This window comes from Prunus mume, linkage group LG7, assembly GCF_029339155.1.
Source record: "Prunus mume cultivar Tortuosa linkage group LG7, ASM2933915v1, whole genome shotgun sequence".
Lineage (NCBI taxonomy): Eukaryota > Viridiplantae > Streptophyta > Magnoliopsida > Rosales > Rosaceae > Prunus > Prunus mume.
The window spans coordinates 5,708,036-5,723,807 of record NC_142704.1 but is presented as its reverse complement, the minus strand read 5'-3'; the positions used below and the strand labels follow the sequence as shown (position 1 = coordinate 5,723,807).

The window sequence follows — 15,772 nt, the reverse complement described above, 5'->3', positions numbered from 1 at the left end:
AAAATGGCCATATGCACTAAATTTGTAATTTTTCTCTCTTTTCTTGGCTGTCTTTTTGTCGGTGTCTACCTAAGCTTGAATCGAATCACTCCCCTACAGAGAGAAATCATTGACATCTTGGTTATCATTGCATCTGACCTTTCACCAATTTGCTAACCCTAGATTGTAAACTGTCATTGTCCGCGCAAACAATCGATAGTCGATTTCTTAACACACATTCTCAAAAACTTCCACTTCGTCCAGCGATGGCTTCAATGATCCTGTAAATAAGTTCATCATTTCTCAAAGAAAATTAGATGAGCTAGAAAACTTCATGATCTTCCCTATGAAACCATGCTCCATATAGGGTATGCTAATTCAGCAGCAAGGAAATTGCTACTCTAGCCACGGCGTCAAGTATCAATCTTGGAAATTTAGAAGTGAATTACGTGATACCTAATTCCTAAGAGTGCCTCCATACAATTCCAAAATCTCATTAAAAGATGAGAAAATGGCAATACCAAAGTTAATTATTGCCCCCAAAAACCTTTCTGTTTGTTTGTTTTTTTCTTAAAAGTAAAAAGGGTTTGAAAGATTGATAACTTCGCAGAAAACCATTCAAACCCTCAAGCAATTTCTCAGTTCATGCACAAGCAATTGTCACTCATGTTTAGAAGGGAAAATAAATTTAAAACTGTAATGATACATGTTTCTGAATCTTTGTGTATATCAAATTTAATGTTTTACAGTGACGGTTTTAGTTCTTCTTCGGCACGCAGATGACATACAAATGTCGCTGGCGATCATGGTAATCAAATACATGAACCATGAAAAAAATCCATGCATACAAAAACTAAAGTCTCTAAAAACATGTACAAAAATCATTACAGCAAAAGATAGGAGGGGTTGGAAAATAGCGTTCACAAAAACCTGTGTTTATAACATTAACACCAGCGGAATAAATAGGTATCATCATCAAGCTACATTCTTTTTTTTTCTTTTTCAACATTAGAACTCTGTTCCAACTTCCAACTAGTCCTTGATAAAAGCAAAGGGTTTACCTGTATTCTATGTACTTTTTCTTCTCAGATGGTGCAGAACACCTGGAGTCCCCTCAAACAAATCCAACACATAGCCCTCCAAATCATCTGCTGTGTACTTTATATACTTCCCAGCATGCCTTCCACTCTCTAGCTGACTCCCAAACCTCCCCATAAACGATCTGTAAGCCGGAATCACCTTCTCTGATATAGATATCCGAAGCTCCTCCCGAAGTTGAGCATCGGGGACCTTCCAAGCTGTCTGGATCCTATAGATTTCTTCAAAGTTTGCATTGAAATTCTTAAACCTCTCCTTCAAAGCCATCTTTGAAGCATTACTCGTGCTCCCACCAATTCCTTCATCTTTCAAACAAGACAAGGCCTTACTCCAAGCAGCTCTAAGATACCCAGTAGCATACTGGCGTACCTGGCCACGGCGCTTGCGAACCCATTGATCTCCCAAGAGCTTTCTAATCTCAGAATCCTTCACTTTCTGCACTATGTACAGAATGTTATTCATCAAAAACACACACTGCATTGCTCCATCATCATAAACCCTAGACTTCTCCTCAAGATTGGACTCCAAATTCGAAATCAACAACAACAACCTATGGCCTATCGGGGACATGCTTTCTATACCCAAATCATCATTTGGCAACCCTTGCAACCTTTGTAACTCTTCTTCACCAGTATCCAAAAGCGAGTTGAGAGTATGACTATAATCAACCAACAATCTAACATAGTTCATGACATACCGAGTAAGCGGATGAATCTCACCGCTTAGCATTGGTTTCTTACTGGCCTCGCTCTGAACCGCATTCTCAAACTCTGCAAAGGTCCCTTTGGCTGCGTCACCAAGCTCATCCAACACTCCCCTGGCCTCAATAACCACATATTCATCAGTCACCATTTGCTGCAAGTCCGGCAACACATCGGCCATGGCATCATACATGTCAAGTATCCGAAACAACTTCTCCGGCGACCTTCGACCAATGGCTACCGCCTGTCCAAAATTCAAAAGCTGCATAATACACCCTTTAGCAGTCTCATTGAAGCAAATCTCCCTAGTCTCATCAGTCCCATCAAAAATCTGATCACAAAGCCTCCTTTCTCCGGTTAGCAAAACCCTAACGCCGATTTTCACAGCTTGTATCCACTTCTTCATTTTCTCATCCAAAGACTTCCACTCAATCTTCTGAACCTCCTCAATGCTCAGCTTCTCAACCCCAAGAATCACTAAACACTCGTCCAAAGCGTCACGCCTGACACTGCTATACACCTGAATACACTCCTTTTCGTAACCAGACCGGATCATACGCTCGGCGATCTCCTTCAGCTCGACGACGGCATCGGATGTATCAAATCCACGTCTGTGTCACCGAGGCTGCCGCCGCGCTCGTGGAACCGGCCGGCATCTCGGTCCTCCTCGCCGAAACTCTCGAATTCTTCGTCGATTTCTCCGTCGTTTGAGGCGAACGACAGTGAGACCCTGCGGATCGAGCCGTAAAGCCGCTCTGAGTCGAGCGGGACTGTGTTTCGGATCAGAATGTGGCGGAACTCGTCCTCGAGCCGGGTCATCGCGATTTGGAGCGCGTTTTCGGCCCGGTCCACGAGTTCGTTATCGGACCGGACCGAAAGCCCCTCCATGAGAGTGAGGATCTCATCGACGGCCGATAAATACGCGCCAGACTCGTCCGGCGACTCCTCCCAAGGAACCGAGTTTCTGTGAGCTTCGGAATTCGACTCCCACCGAAAAATCACCTTCTCGGCGGCCTCGAATCGGTCGTTTTCGGCCTTCGAATCCTCGCCGTTGATCAAATCGGTGATGTTGGATAAGCGGTTATCGAAGCTAGAGAAGATCAAGAGCATGTCCTCGCGCACCTCCTTGGGGGTGTTGAGGCTCTTGACGATCTGCTGAGCCGTGGCGAGGACCCGGTCCTCGCCGCCACCACCTATGCTCGTGGTCGTGGTGGTCATTTGGGAGTCGTTTGGGTTCTAGGTTTAGGCTGGAGATGAAGTGTTGTTTGGGAGTGGGGATAAGGGAACACCTATTAGGATTTGGATTTGGATTTGGCAAAACTGGAATTAGGGGAGGCGGAGATCATTCGGTGACGGCGGAGTTGGTGATTTTGGGGGTGTTTGGCTATGGTTTTAGGGCAGTTCGTCTCTCTTTTCCCCAGTCTGCAACTGAAATGACCAAACTGTCTGTTTGCTTTGGCCGGCTGCTTTACGTTGTGCTGGTATTTGGACAAGGAAAAAGAAAAGAAGAGGAAAGAAGAGTGAGTTACGGGAAACTCCTCCTTATCGAAGTTGGGAGTGCTTGAATGGATCGGCTGCGGTGCTGTGCACTAATGCTAACCTGCGGTTTAGTTTCTTTTCTTTACACATTTTTGATTGGGTCAAATGGGCTGGGGCCCACTATCCAACCTATATACTTTCTTTTCGGTTTGCACGATAATAGGAATTTTTAAAGAATAATGTCATTTTTAAATAACGTGCCATGAATGTTTCTTCATTAAAATATAACGCATTCACACCATAAAATGGTTATAATAACAACCTAATTTCTCCCCATTCACATGTATATTGCACAAAAATGAAAAAATTTAGGTTTTCCTTCTTCGGCTGATGATGCAATTCAGGAGCTACTATCTTTGGTTTTATTTATTTATTATTTTAAGAAACACGATATCTAATTCAAAATCAATAAGAGCGTATGCTTAAACACTCATCTTTAATAAAATCAGAGCATTTGTGCCCACTATTCTAATTCAAAGTGCAGCCTCACCACTATTCTCAACATTTGACACGAATTCATGGGCATAATTATAGTTCCATAAATATAAAGTAAAAACTTAACTATAATTAGGCCTATGGACACGTGTCAATTGTTGAGAAGAGTGATGATAATACCTCTTGAGTTAAAGTAGTGAGTAAAAATATTTTCGAATAAAATTATAAGGAAAATATTTTCGAATAAAATTATAAGGACTTGTCAAACAATACACGTTTAAACTTAATAAATTATACTTCAATGAGTGCATGTTGACTTTTTTTGTAGTGTTAATAACAACTCCTAAAGAAAATAGTGAAACAAAAATGTGGAAGACCCTCGAAAAAATAATAAAGAAGTTGAAAACCAATGTGAAATGATGACTTTATTTTATCCGTTCTTAGTAACTTTATGAATAATTGGATCAGAGTTAAAAAGAGACAACCTCAATTGGATTATATTTCTTTTTTATTGTCTCGGATTATTAGTTTGGATAAGATTGAATTTTCAAATTAAATCATTTCAGGGGCATAAAATTGTAAAGTTCTTGAATTTAATTATTCTCCTGAAAATTGATAAATAAAATAAATAATAAATTGATTTATTTTTCTGACGGAGAATAAAGAAAAGAAAATATTATTTATGTGTTGACCCAAAAAATTACTAGAAGAACCCCATCTATTCGTCGAAGGCTGCACTTTGGATCATGAATGTGACTTTTGTAATTGTCAACAGCATTACAACTCCAATTAGTTGACCCAAAAGACCAATTCTATTTTTCTTCTTTTAAATTTCTTCCATGGATTATAATAAATAAATTAAAATAAACTACCTCACCTAACACGTTAGATTTCCAATTCATAAATCCAAAACCCAAATCCATGCTTTGTTTAGAAGTAATCAGAAAGTTTAGAATTTGATTTCTCAAATCTTTTTGTCACATTATTTTATAAACCATGTGTATCGTGACTGGCTAAGAATATCAAACTATGGATGTAGGACTTTGTAGCTTAATTTCCTAATCTACCCCTCAATTATGAGATATTTTTATAATTCCACTATTTAATTATATTACAAAATGTTGATGTGGTTATTTTTCTTTCTTAGAGATGCGGTTTGATTGGTGCAGGTGCAGCCATGGTTCCAGTTTCACACGGACCAGCGCCAAACTTGGAAAAAGAAGCTTGGACCAAGACTCACACGGGTCGTGACTAAAAAGTCTAAAACCATCAACCACAAGTTTCAGAGGTGACAAATTAGAGGCTTGATTGAGATATTAACTTTACTAATTAAAGTAAATGACATTAGAGAAAGAAATTAACAATGATTTATTCTTTTTGTTTATTGTCATTTTCTGATAATAAAATGATGTTTCTTTCAACCACATCATTTAGAACCTGCCGTAAAGGTGGCAAGGAATCAATCAGGGAGGTTTTCCTGGAAATCAATAAGCTCCAAACAAAAGTGAATTGCATCGGATCAGACAAAGCATAACGTACAATTTTCGCGTCCAAAAGGCATGCCATTGAAAGTTCAAACGAGTCAATTTTGACAACTTTTTACATGGCAGACACAAATAGGATGACATCGAACTTTAGCCAACTACAAAAGGATTCTTCGAAGAACTTCTCGTCACTTGAAAGTTGTATCAAACACTGCACTGGGAAACATCTAGGAAATGAAAAGGGGACACTTATCTATGGGTCATTTCAACATTTTTTGTGTATAAAATATAGCAAATAAAGATATCATTTTTACGAACTGCACCGGCGTAAAGCAAGGGAAAAAATAAGCTCCTTACAAGTTCCATTTATCTCAATCTGCATCACAACAATAACAACAGTGAGAAGCTAAACTAGCAATCTTCAAAGCACAGCTCTACTGTCCAAGGTACTGTTTTTCCGAAAAATATTCAGTTATTAAGGTTTTTAAGACAACAAAAATGGCAGGTGCAGTAATTCCATAAGCCAAATCTGACATGCTTTTGTGGTTCACTACCAGCATTCTTTAAACCATGATATGCCTTTCAACAGCATTTTTCTTGAAATATAACAAACAGAAGGAAGAAAGCTTCATCTGGGAGAGAAACTCTTGTGTTTTAAATGCTTTTAAAATCCTGACTAACCACCAATCCCTCTCTGAAGTTTGGGGCACGGTGAAGTAAAAACCTCGAGTCACAGATGCTACAGCTAGATTGGACCCCCCAACAGAAACAACACAAAAAAAGAAAAGGTTTTACATATTTCAATTAATCTGGCAAGGTTTAGTCACGAAAATGGTATCACAAGAAATATTTGAGCCAAGCCATACCATTGTATCCAGGGGATATGGGTTATCTACAACATATTTGCATCTTGAGATAAATAGTCATTTGATGCCTCACCCTGAGAAGGAGATGGGAAGGCACAATCAGATTCCCTAAAAAGCTAAGAGAAAAATATTTACATTCTGTACTACATGAAACCGAATGAAGAAGGAAAACTGCAAACATAATGCTTACCACGTTTGACAACTGGTCTCTTATGCTATACATGGAATTCAGCATTGTTTCTAGAGTATCATTAGCTAATTCAAACTTCACTTCCGATTCTTTTGAGCGAGACTGTGAATCATTTAGGAGCTACAGAGAGCAGTTATAAGTTATGACCAATAAGCAAATAAAAATGACATATTTTCACCACATTCACAAGAAGTTATGTTGGTTTTCCAGTACCTTCAAGTTGATAACAGCCACGGGGTCGGCGAATTCTGCATTCGGATTTGCCATGTCCCATGTCATTGTCTTTAACCGTGGCAAAGCACCCTATTTACATAATTGAGTTTACATATACAGCATGACATTAGCCTAATTTCCTACCCCCAGTAAATCAATGAGTTTACGTACAAACGCAGGAACATCTGAAAGTTCATATCTCTAACCTGGTCCTTGAGTACATCTTGCCGCCATTCTCGTTGAAACTTCTGCAACAAAAGCGTCAACAGTCTCTGTAACTCAGGTAAGACCTCACTGGGAAACAGCTTCTGAATCTCATCTCTCCCGATGTTATCGTAAACGCATCTGCGAATCAACATGCGAAGGCATACAAAAAGCTGCCCCCCCAAAAAAAAACCAGACATTTACAAATTCCTTCAAATGAAATTCAGCAACAAATTCCCAATAAAAAGCGCTAAATTCATAGAAATTCGAAATTCAAAACACAAGAAATTGAGAGTGAGAGAAGTGAACCGGGTCGAGGTCCGATTCGTTCTGGAGCTGGAGCATATCTCGGATAATGTCTCGGTCGGCCGGGTCCAGACCGGTTTTCCGGGTCCTCCAAAGAGCCTGAAGAATGTACTCAACCGAATCTTTCGAATTGGACCTAACCAATAGCGGTAAATGGCTCCACAGCGTCTGCTCCATGGCTTGTCAAGCTCAGAAATCGATGCCCTAGCTTCTCAACTTCAGAAAATGGCGGGCTTAGCAAAAGGTCCAGTGACTCTGCAGGGATTTGCTTCCACTTCTTTCTGATTGAAGAGAAGACAAGCACCAAACGACGTGACCTGTGCCGTTTTGAGTTAAAAGCTTATACTAATATTGCATTTGAGCCCCTGTACATCTATTATTCGCTTGAAGGCACCGTTACCGTTTTTCAAAATTTAAAAGGACGCCAACTCCTTAAAATTCAATTTTCAGACGACAACAAAAATGGCGCCGCACGATCTCCGCCGCGCGTACAAGAGGCCGGCGATCTCAGATCAGCAGAGGCGCCGAGAGCTCTCGCTGAAGCGCCAAGAGCAAGGCCGGCGCGACGCACAGCTCCAGGCCCGCCGCCTAGCCTCCACCCTACTCTCCCTCCTGCCCGAACATGAACAGCCCTCCGAACCCGAACCCGAACCCGAACTCGAACTCGGATCATCGTCCAAAGAATCCGACTCCGACTTCGAATTCGATCTTCGCAACGCTTCGAAGCTCAGAGGCACAGAGGCGCGGAAGTGGTTCGCCAGACAGCTCATGCTCCCCGAGTGGATGATTGACGTCCCTCATCGCTTGCCCCACGACTGGTTTACTTTTCACCGTCAAAATTTGTTTTTATTTTCTAATAATTTTACTTTTTTTTTGTAAGTAATTTTGGGTTTGGGTAAGTGTAGGTATGTGTTTGCGAGACCATCCGGGAAGAGATGCTTCGTCGTTTCATCGGACGGAACGACAATCAGTAGGCAACGAAACGGCACCGTCCTCCACCGTTTCCCGTCTGCTCTACCCAATGGTGCCAGGACCAGAGACGGGTCGGGTTCTGCTCAATCATATTCAATCCTAGACTGTATATTTCACGAGGTAAGTAATTCAATTATCATTTAAGTTTGATTGTTTACTTGTTTACATTGCGCTCTAAGTGTTTGTTAATTTGTCAACCTGGTTGTGAAATGAATGCAGATGGACCAGACTTACTATGTAATCGACATGGTGTGCTGGAGAGGCTACTCTTTGTATGATTGTACGGCTGAGTTTAGGTTCTTTTGGTTGAATTCTAAGCTGGCTGAGACGGGGGCTTGTGAGCCTCCCTCCCATTATCATAAGTATAGGTTCAGCTTGGTTCCTGTACATACTTGTGATCAGTCTGGTCTACATGCTGCATATGCTGGAGGGGTACCTTATGTAAAAGATGGTCTTTTATTTTATAACAAGTAAGCCCATTTCCTCATACTACTTGAAATTTGTTGATATGAGAGTGTTGATAGGGGTGATATATGATTCTCGGTTATCTGTTGTTTGGAGCTGTGAAATATGCCCTATGTTGTCACTGTGAATCACTACATCTGTGCTTGTTCTCAGATTTATACTATTGGAACCTACTTTAGCATATGATTTATGTAAAATTGTTGTTTTTGCTAGGCATGCTCATTATCAACCTGGAAATACACCACTGGCATTAGTTTGGAAGGATGAGAACTGCAGTCAGTATGTTATTGACACAGATAATAAAGGACAGGTTCCAAGCCATCAACAGGTATTTTTCATTACATATCTTGTGTATTTTCCATTACAACTTAGATATATATTGTGATTGGCTGACAGACACAGACACTCCCTCTCTCTCCTTCTCATTCCATATGATCAGGTAGTTTTGGAGCTGCAAGATGATGGAAAAGTGACTACCTCAGATGACCCCCCAGTTGTATTTAGTTGCTTAGATTTGGACTTCATACAAAAGGTTTGCTTTATAGTTAATTTTCAAACTAGAAATTTTTTACATCAACTAATTGACATGGATATCTGCACCCAGTAAGTACAAGTAGTGCTTAAAAGTGTGGGACGACTTTTTAAGGGAGTGGTGCTGCTTTTGCAGTCATTACAAATTTTAGTGTTCAGAATTTTAGTGTTCTGTCACTGAAAACAAAAATTTCTCTTAGCTTTTGCATGGTAGCTTTTTTTCCCTCTTCTTTTCTCTCCCCAACCAACCCCATGCTCAAAAGCCACGAACATGGCAAATTAGCCCTTGCCCTTGGTTTTCCGATGAAAGTGTGGCTCTATCTCAGGCCACTAGTAAAACCATTTTGGGGCTTGACCAGACAAACTGACTGGCTGGTACCTCTGGGTTCTTTGCAACTCTGTGAAGAGGTAGCCGGGACATTTATCATTTTTCCTATTTTTCTTCATTTGATGATGTTATTTGCCTTTGTATTTTAACTTTTCATTTTATTTTCAGTCAGGGTTGCATTCTGGAAATCTTCTTCGTTTTGCTATTGGCGATGGAGGATTGAGTGTTGTGGATGGGAAGCTTGAGAAGGCTGATTTACATTACCTTGGAAAGTCCAACCGAGCACGTGCTTTTGCAGATAGTTACTCCAAGGTTTGTAGAAAAATGTCTGGTGGAATTCACTCTTTCTTGATGTTAAGATTAGCCCAGTAAAATTTTATTAAAATCTTTTCTGATACTGATAATCTCTTTGGAATATAACCTTGCAGGTCATGTTTCAGAATATGGTTAGGGTGTCCCCCCTGAAAATTGATGATTTGGTAGCATCAATCAACACACCAGATGATGAAGGAAACAGACCTGACGTTGATATGATTGGTTGATGATAAGTTGATAATTCTGATAGTAATGGTAGGCAGAGCACACAGCAGACGCATTACCCTCACTGTGATCACCGTGGTGATGTTCATTTGCTCCAAAAGGCTCTTAAAACTTGCATTGTCAAGCTGAATGGCTTGAGTGTAGGGTTTGATTTATGCCTACTCTAATTTATTTGTACTCTTAAATTAGACCGTTGATAGGGGAGAACAAGATTATCCTTATGCGAGCTACGTAATGATGTGGGATGATCATCAATGTATAGAAGTTCTCAAGACATGTTATGGGAACTTAGGACTGGGGAATAAGGAATTGGAAAGCGATTATTGATTTTACGGTGAGATATGCGTATTTCTGATTCCTTATTTGTTTAGTAAATATGGGGAAGTTAAGAATTGAAATAAATCATTTTTTTCCTTATACCCATAAATGAGTGTGTGTTGGACCAGTTGACTAGGATAGTAAGCCCATCCCCTTGTGGTTCGAAGCCCTAGAAAAATGAATGTTAGAGTAAACTTTTTTTTTTTTGGACCAAGAGTTAGAGTAACTTACTTAGACTATCACTTGTATAACAAAAATATCATGAATGAAAGTTGGAATGAAACACGGGGACAATTTTATTATTTCAGATTTGATGGCTTGATAATACCCCAATTGATAATTGCATTCCTCTTGTAACACATCTAATAGTCAACAAAGTTGAACTAACAAGCAAGCAAGCATCATATATTACATTATATATAGCTGCCAAATTTGAAATAGAAAAGAATTTGAAGATAGTGTTATAATTCTAGGACGCAGCGGTGGTTGGTTCGCAACTGTCATGTATACAAGCCAATACATCTGTGTAGTCCCTTGATATGGTGAAGGAATCATGGACACTACTGTCGCTGCTTTTCTTGTACTCAAAGAGGAGAGATGTGTGATTGAATGTGGTCAATTTCACAAATCCGTAGTCATAATCTCTGTAAATACTCCAATTAGGCTTCACTTGGCTGAAGTCAGATAAATGGCTCCCAGCCCCTCCAACAACAACATGGATTGTCCCTTTGAATGTGCCGGAAAAGTGCGATTTTTCTGACGTTACGCATTGGTTCTACAACGAAAAGATTAAAGAAATGAAATCGAAGTCATTGGAAAACTTTGTATTGAGACCAGAACTGAAGATTTTCAAGCTAAACTTAGAAGTGGCTAAACAATTTGATACCTGGTAGATGGGGCACGACCTTTCATAGTTGTGGACGTGGCCATAAAATGCAATGTCTACCTTGTACTTCTGCCAAAGTTTCTGCAAGCTTTCCCTTCCCATTGGCTCTTCGAATGAGCCCTCCTGCCCATACCACCAGTTGGAGGAATAGCCCAGCACCCGATGAGCTAAAAAGATCAACCAAGGTTGCTTTTGTCTATCCACAGATGCAAGGCAATTCTCAATGAACTTGTACTGCTCAGATCCCTCCCTCCAGTCATGTTCAGTGTCAGCCACACAAAAGCGGAACATCCCATAATCAGTTGAATACCTGTATGTACATTCATAGAATTTTCATTAGAATATGTGGCACACAAGCTTAAGAACAAAGACACTGCTCTGCAGAGAAAAGCAAAGAAAGCAGTTGATAAAAACGGATTGAAATGATGTGGTGTATCAGGTCTCACACCCTTCAAAGTATAAATACTTTAAATTACTAGAAATGCAATCATGCAATTTACCAAAACTTTGCTCGGTTCTCAGCTGGAACATAGAACATGGTCTCAGCCAGCACACCGCATTCTCCACCTGAATCGTTTTGGTCATAAAAGGACCCTGAATCAGGCCAATCACGTTCATGATTACCACTGCAGGAATCAAAGAAAAATATTCATTCAACTGAGATCATAAAGGAATTTCTGAAATCTAATTTATAATTATATAACTGACAGAAATATGTAAGGACCATTCCACAAACCTGCCAACCATATATGGCACAGTTGATGCAATGGGTTCCACCTGTGATGTGAATTGGTCCCACTGTGAGATGTACCCATTTGCATATGATAGATCTCCTATATGAAAAACAATGTCAATGTTGTTCAAATCCCTGATGATTTGATCGGTAGTGTTCAGTGCACCAGGCTGGTAATTACTGTACTCATTTGAACCATCACGCTCACCCTGAAAGATGCAGGTGCAAACATGTATCACATACCAAAACCTCAACGTAATCTAACTCCTTTTATAACATTTAATCAAATGACATTGTAGAGAAAGGCTGGAACTTATGCCTAAAACCCCTAGCAATGGTTGTCAAGCAACCTCACAAATGGAAGTTCTATGGTATATGGCATTGTTCAAAATCTTTTTCTGCTTGGATCTTCCACTCATGTAAACAGTAAAAGACATCTGCAAATAAAAACTACAATTAAAAGTACCTTCCCCATGTCACCGAATATTATGACACGCTGTAAGGAGTCCTGTCCAGGATATGGAGATGATCTGAATGAGTAGAACTTGCTCCAAATAAATGAACCATCAACTAAACGATGGCCCATCCTGTAGACGTACCTGAAAAACCATCATAACAGTAAGAAGATATCATCAATACTTAACAAAACTCATAAACAAAAACACAAAAACAAAAAGGGATATAAATCCTTATATGCATACACAACGTTTGGCCACAAATTCTTCAGGAAACTTGTATGTATGAAACCAGGATCCGCCACCCAACAGTCCTAGCAGGTGAACCTAAAGGTAAAGAAGAGAAAAACCTCAGTATGCAACATGGCCTAAACAGCCCTAAATATCCCATCACTGTGAAATCGTTTCATTATCAAAATAGAAAGTCCCAGTAGATCATGCAACGTGGTGGTATCACAAATAGAAAAAATGAATCATACCACACATGCTGCTACGATCAAATGTCAATGTTCCAGCTGGGGCTCGCATTCGAAGTTCCCCCTTTATACCCCACTCAACAAATGGAATAGCTTCATTTATGTCGTAGCCACTAGTCCAAGTTACTGTCATCTGCAAAATATATAAAAGAAAAGAAAAATAGAAATACCTTAATATGAGCTTATAGCAAGCCAAAAGATGCATGGACCATAACATAACCTTTCAAATTCTAGGATGTTTATTAAAACAAATTAGGATCAGATAACCCAAGGTCAAGACTTAGAAAGAAGTTTAACATAATGGGTGAAATGTGGATTCCGCATGTTCAAGAACTCAATAATCCAATGTCCATCAAAATAGCACAAAGCGAATCAACAATTAAGATAAACTTACTTCATTCCAAGACTTCCCTTGAGCAAGACGTGGATATACAGGTGCTTTAGGATTGGCAAATGATATGAAGTTTGAAACTGCCACCAGCTTTGGCTGCAAAATTCAAGTGTCAATCACATTTAAAATCATTAAATCATAAAAGTTTAATAATTAGGAAAAATAATGAGAGGTCATATGTACGAAGGTCCAAGGTGACAAAGATGAATGCAATAAGAAAAAATATACATGAATTCTTTAACTAAGAGATAGAATATGAGGAAGCATAGGAGCGGAAGAAAGAATCATGCTCGTACATTTGACAACCCGCCTGAAAATAATGCAAATGAGAAATCTGCACGCTGATTTATAAGCAGAAACTTCAAAGAAGCTTTGCCAGTCTTTGTATAATCTGGATTGGAGTCTTTTGCATACTTGTACTGAAACACAGGTAATATATCACAAAGGTTAGACAAGTCCAAATGAAATTGTTTCATATGTTACTTTAATTTCGTTTTTACAAAGTTAGAAACTACAACCACAAACCTTTATAGGGGCAGAGCATATATAAGGTTTTTGTTCTTCGGGATCATCTACTGGTGGGCACGTTGCTGAGCTGTCATAGCAAAACATTATTACTTGAATTTCAAATAAAGAAACAAAGATTTTCTACAGTCTGCAGTTATCAGTGGACATGGTTTTGGTAAACTAATGGTTGATTATGACATTTTTGCACAGAAGATTCAGTCCCTCTAGCACCTCCGACTAATGTGTACTACGTTGAATCAATAGCTAGACAGTTGTGGCAAAATAGGTTATATGATCATTTGGTCATGTACATTACTTGAATTTTGCAGGAGAAAAAACTCCAACCCAATCATCTGCAGCAGGATTAGGGTACTCAAGAGCCACAGTTACCCATTGGGTATCCTCACCCTGTAATCATACGAATTAAAACAAATCATCAACACATAAACTCCATGAATAAAATAACACACACAGATTATATGAAGTCAAAACTTGAACTCAGTGCAGAAATTCATGTACTTTAAAAAGTCAGCACCCACTCAGCCAACAGTTACCAACACATTACATCCACAAAGTTAAAGACTTACTATTCAATCAAAATACTACAGTAGCGACCAACTATCAGTATAAATTTTTGGGGTAAGATATTGGACACCATAAGTGTTGGTCTTAATGTCTATCAATGGCATATTAATCAAATTTAAAATTAAATGATAATAAAAGTAAGATCAACTATCCACTTTACTGCATAATCTAGTAGCCATGCCTTGTTCTGCAGATTGAGCTATCCACTTTACTTCATATTTTTGAAGTGTCTCAATCTATTTTTTTTCAGTACAAGCAATTGGGGGAGGGGGTTTTACACAAACATTCATTGGGTGCCTGAGGACGTCTCTACATGGGTGGAGGTGGAAGGGCTCAACCAACTGAGCTATACCCCACTGGCGACATGTCTCAATCTTTTGTTCTAAAGTGCCATTCACTTCCTACTTGTATAAACAAATCGATGAACTTAAACCACACACAAAAGCCCATTCATTATGTTATAAAATAGCATATAAACTTAACAGTGAATAACGTAATAGATGCTTGTTGGCGCCATTGAATCAAAATAGTAAACAGAAGTTGTTACCTGTAAGCCGATAACAGGAGGAAAGGCTTTAACGGAGGCCGAGTCATGGAGGTTGAGAGTGGCTTTCTCAATGGCAATCTTGGAGAGTGGCTGTTCCCCAAAACCACCGATATTAGCACAAGCTGAGCCCAAGTTGGTTAAGCCCAAAATCAGAAAAATCGTGAAAAGTCGAAAGCTTTGTTCCATTTTCTGAGGTGGGTTTTGAACGCAATGCGTAAAATTCAAGAAACCCTTATAAGTATCAGAAGATCGGATAACGAACCAACTTCGGTACCCAGAATATCCAAGTTTCACTCTTTATCTTTTCCTCTAATTCCAGGTATTATCCCTTATTAATTGGGGGATAAAATTGGAGGTTGAATGCGAGAAGGATTGGAGAGGGAGAGAAACAGAGAGAGAAATCAGCGTGGATTTTAATAAGAAACCACAAGTGACACTCTCAGTCTCTCTCTCCCAAAATGAGCAGAGAAAGGAGAAGAGCCTATCTGTTGGTCTCTGTATTAGTGCATGTGTCTCCCAACTGTTTAAGCATGATTGGATTCTTTCGTTGCATGTGTGCACAAAATTTACCATGTTTTTAGATGAACATTTTGGATGTTGGTAATTTTGGGTTCATAATATAGACCAATTCCTTAAATTTCTCACCAAAACATTTGAACATAAAATCAGATTCAAGTAACTGTTTTCATTGACCAAAACAAGAAAATAAAAATCTAAGCGGTTTCCAAAATACGTGTCAATAAAAATATCCACGTTGCAACTACATTTTTATATCAAACCATCTTTTGATTGGTGCTTGCTTGCTAGTCCATACCTTGAACATGTAGCATTTGTACATTGTAGTGACCCTTTTAGCCTTTTCCTGGACCTAACAGTATTGAGAAAAAAGGCATTATTGAGACTTATTGGTGGTACGGAAGTGTCAAGCTAAGAATTAATCCAATTTAAAGTACTATTCTTCTGGAATTTGAAGTGCTTGGACCAATCATAAGCATGTACTCTTATCTCTAGCTTAGCTTCCAC

At 39.3% G+C, this 15,772-nt stretch overlaps 4 protein-coding genes across 4 annotated transcripts; 1 reads left to right on the top strand and 3 right to left on the bottom strand.

The window, feature by feature from the left end:
• Nucleotides 1-122: 122 nt before the first annotated feature.
• EXO70F1 (exocyst subunit exo70 family protein F1) lies at nt 123-3,137 on the bottom strand. The gene is given in 3 exon segments (XM_008241240.3): nt 123-260; nt 1,041-2,369; nt 2,372-3,137. Coding segments are annotated over 2 exon segments (1,947 nt in total). The 5' UTR covers nt 2,997-3,137; the 3' UTR covers nt 123-260; nt 1,041-1,047.
• A 2,248-nt stretch (nt 3,138-5,385) lies between these two features.
• Nucleotides 5,386-7,319, bottom strand: LOC103338058 (uncharacterized). Its single transcript, XM_008241241.3, has 6 exons — nt 7,019-7,319; nt 6,712-6,882; nt 6,506-6,595; nt 6,293-6,412; nt 6,103-6,176; nt 5,386-5,612 (listed from the first exon to the last, which is right to left on the bottom strand). The coding sequence occupies exons 1-5, from the start codon at nt 7,190-7,192 to the stop codon at nt 6,129-6,131; spliced, it is 603 nt and encodes a 200-aa protein (XP_008239463.2). The 5' UTR covers nt 7,193-7,319; the 3' UTR covers nt 5,386-5,612; nt 6,103-6,128.
• A 117-nt stretch (nt 7,320-7,436) lies between these two features.
• LOC103338059 (snurportin-1 protein) lies at nt 7,437-10,278 on the top strand. Its single transcript, XM_008241242.2, has 7 exons — nt 7,437-7,833; nt 7,921-8,107; nt 8,207-8,457; nt 8,666-8,780; nt 8,892-8,984; nt 9,480-9,623; nt 9,740-10,278. Exons 1-7 carry the CDS (start codon nt 7,478-7,480, stop codon nt 9,851-9,853), a joined length of 1,260 nt encoding a protein of 419 aa, XP_008239464.2. The 5' UTR covers nt 7,437-7,477; the 3' UTR covers nt 9,854-10,278.
• A 163-nt stretch (nt 10,279-10,441) lies between these two features.
• LOC103338062 (putative inactive purple acid phosphatase 27) lies at nt 10,442-15,339 on the bottom strand. Its single transcript, XM_008241244.2, is given in 13 exon segments — nt 10,442-10,944; nt 11,056-11,365; nt 11,556-11,681; nt 11,792-11,997; nt 12,255-12,387; nt 12,490-12,544; nt 12,547-12,570; nt 12,723-12,852; nt 13,114-13,206; nt 13,407-13,529; nt 13,636-13,705; nt 13,934-14,025; nt 14,750-15,339. Coding segments are annotated over 13 exon segments (1,854 nt in total). The 5' UTR covers nt 14,936-15,339; the 3' UTR covers nt 10,442-10,638.
• Nucleotides 15,340-15,772: the final 433 nt, after the last annotated feature.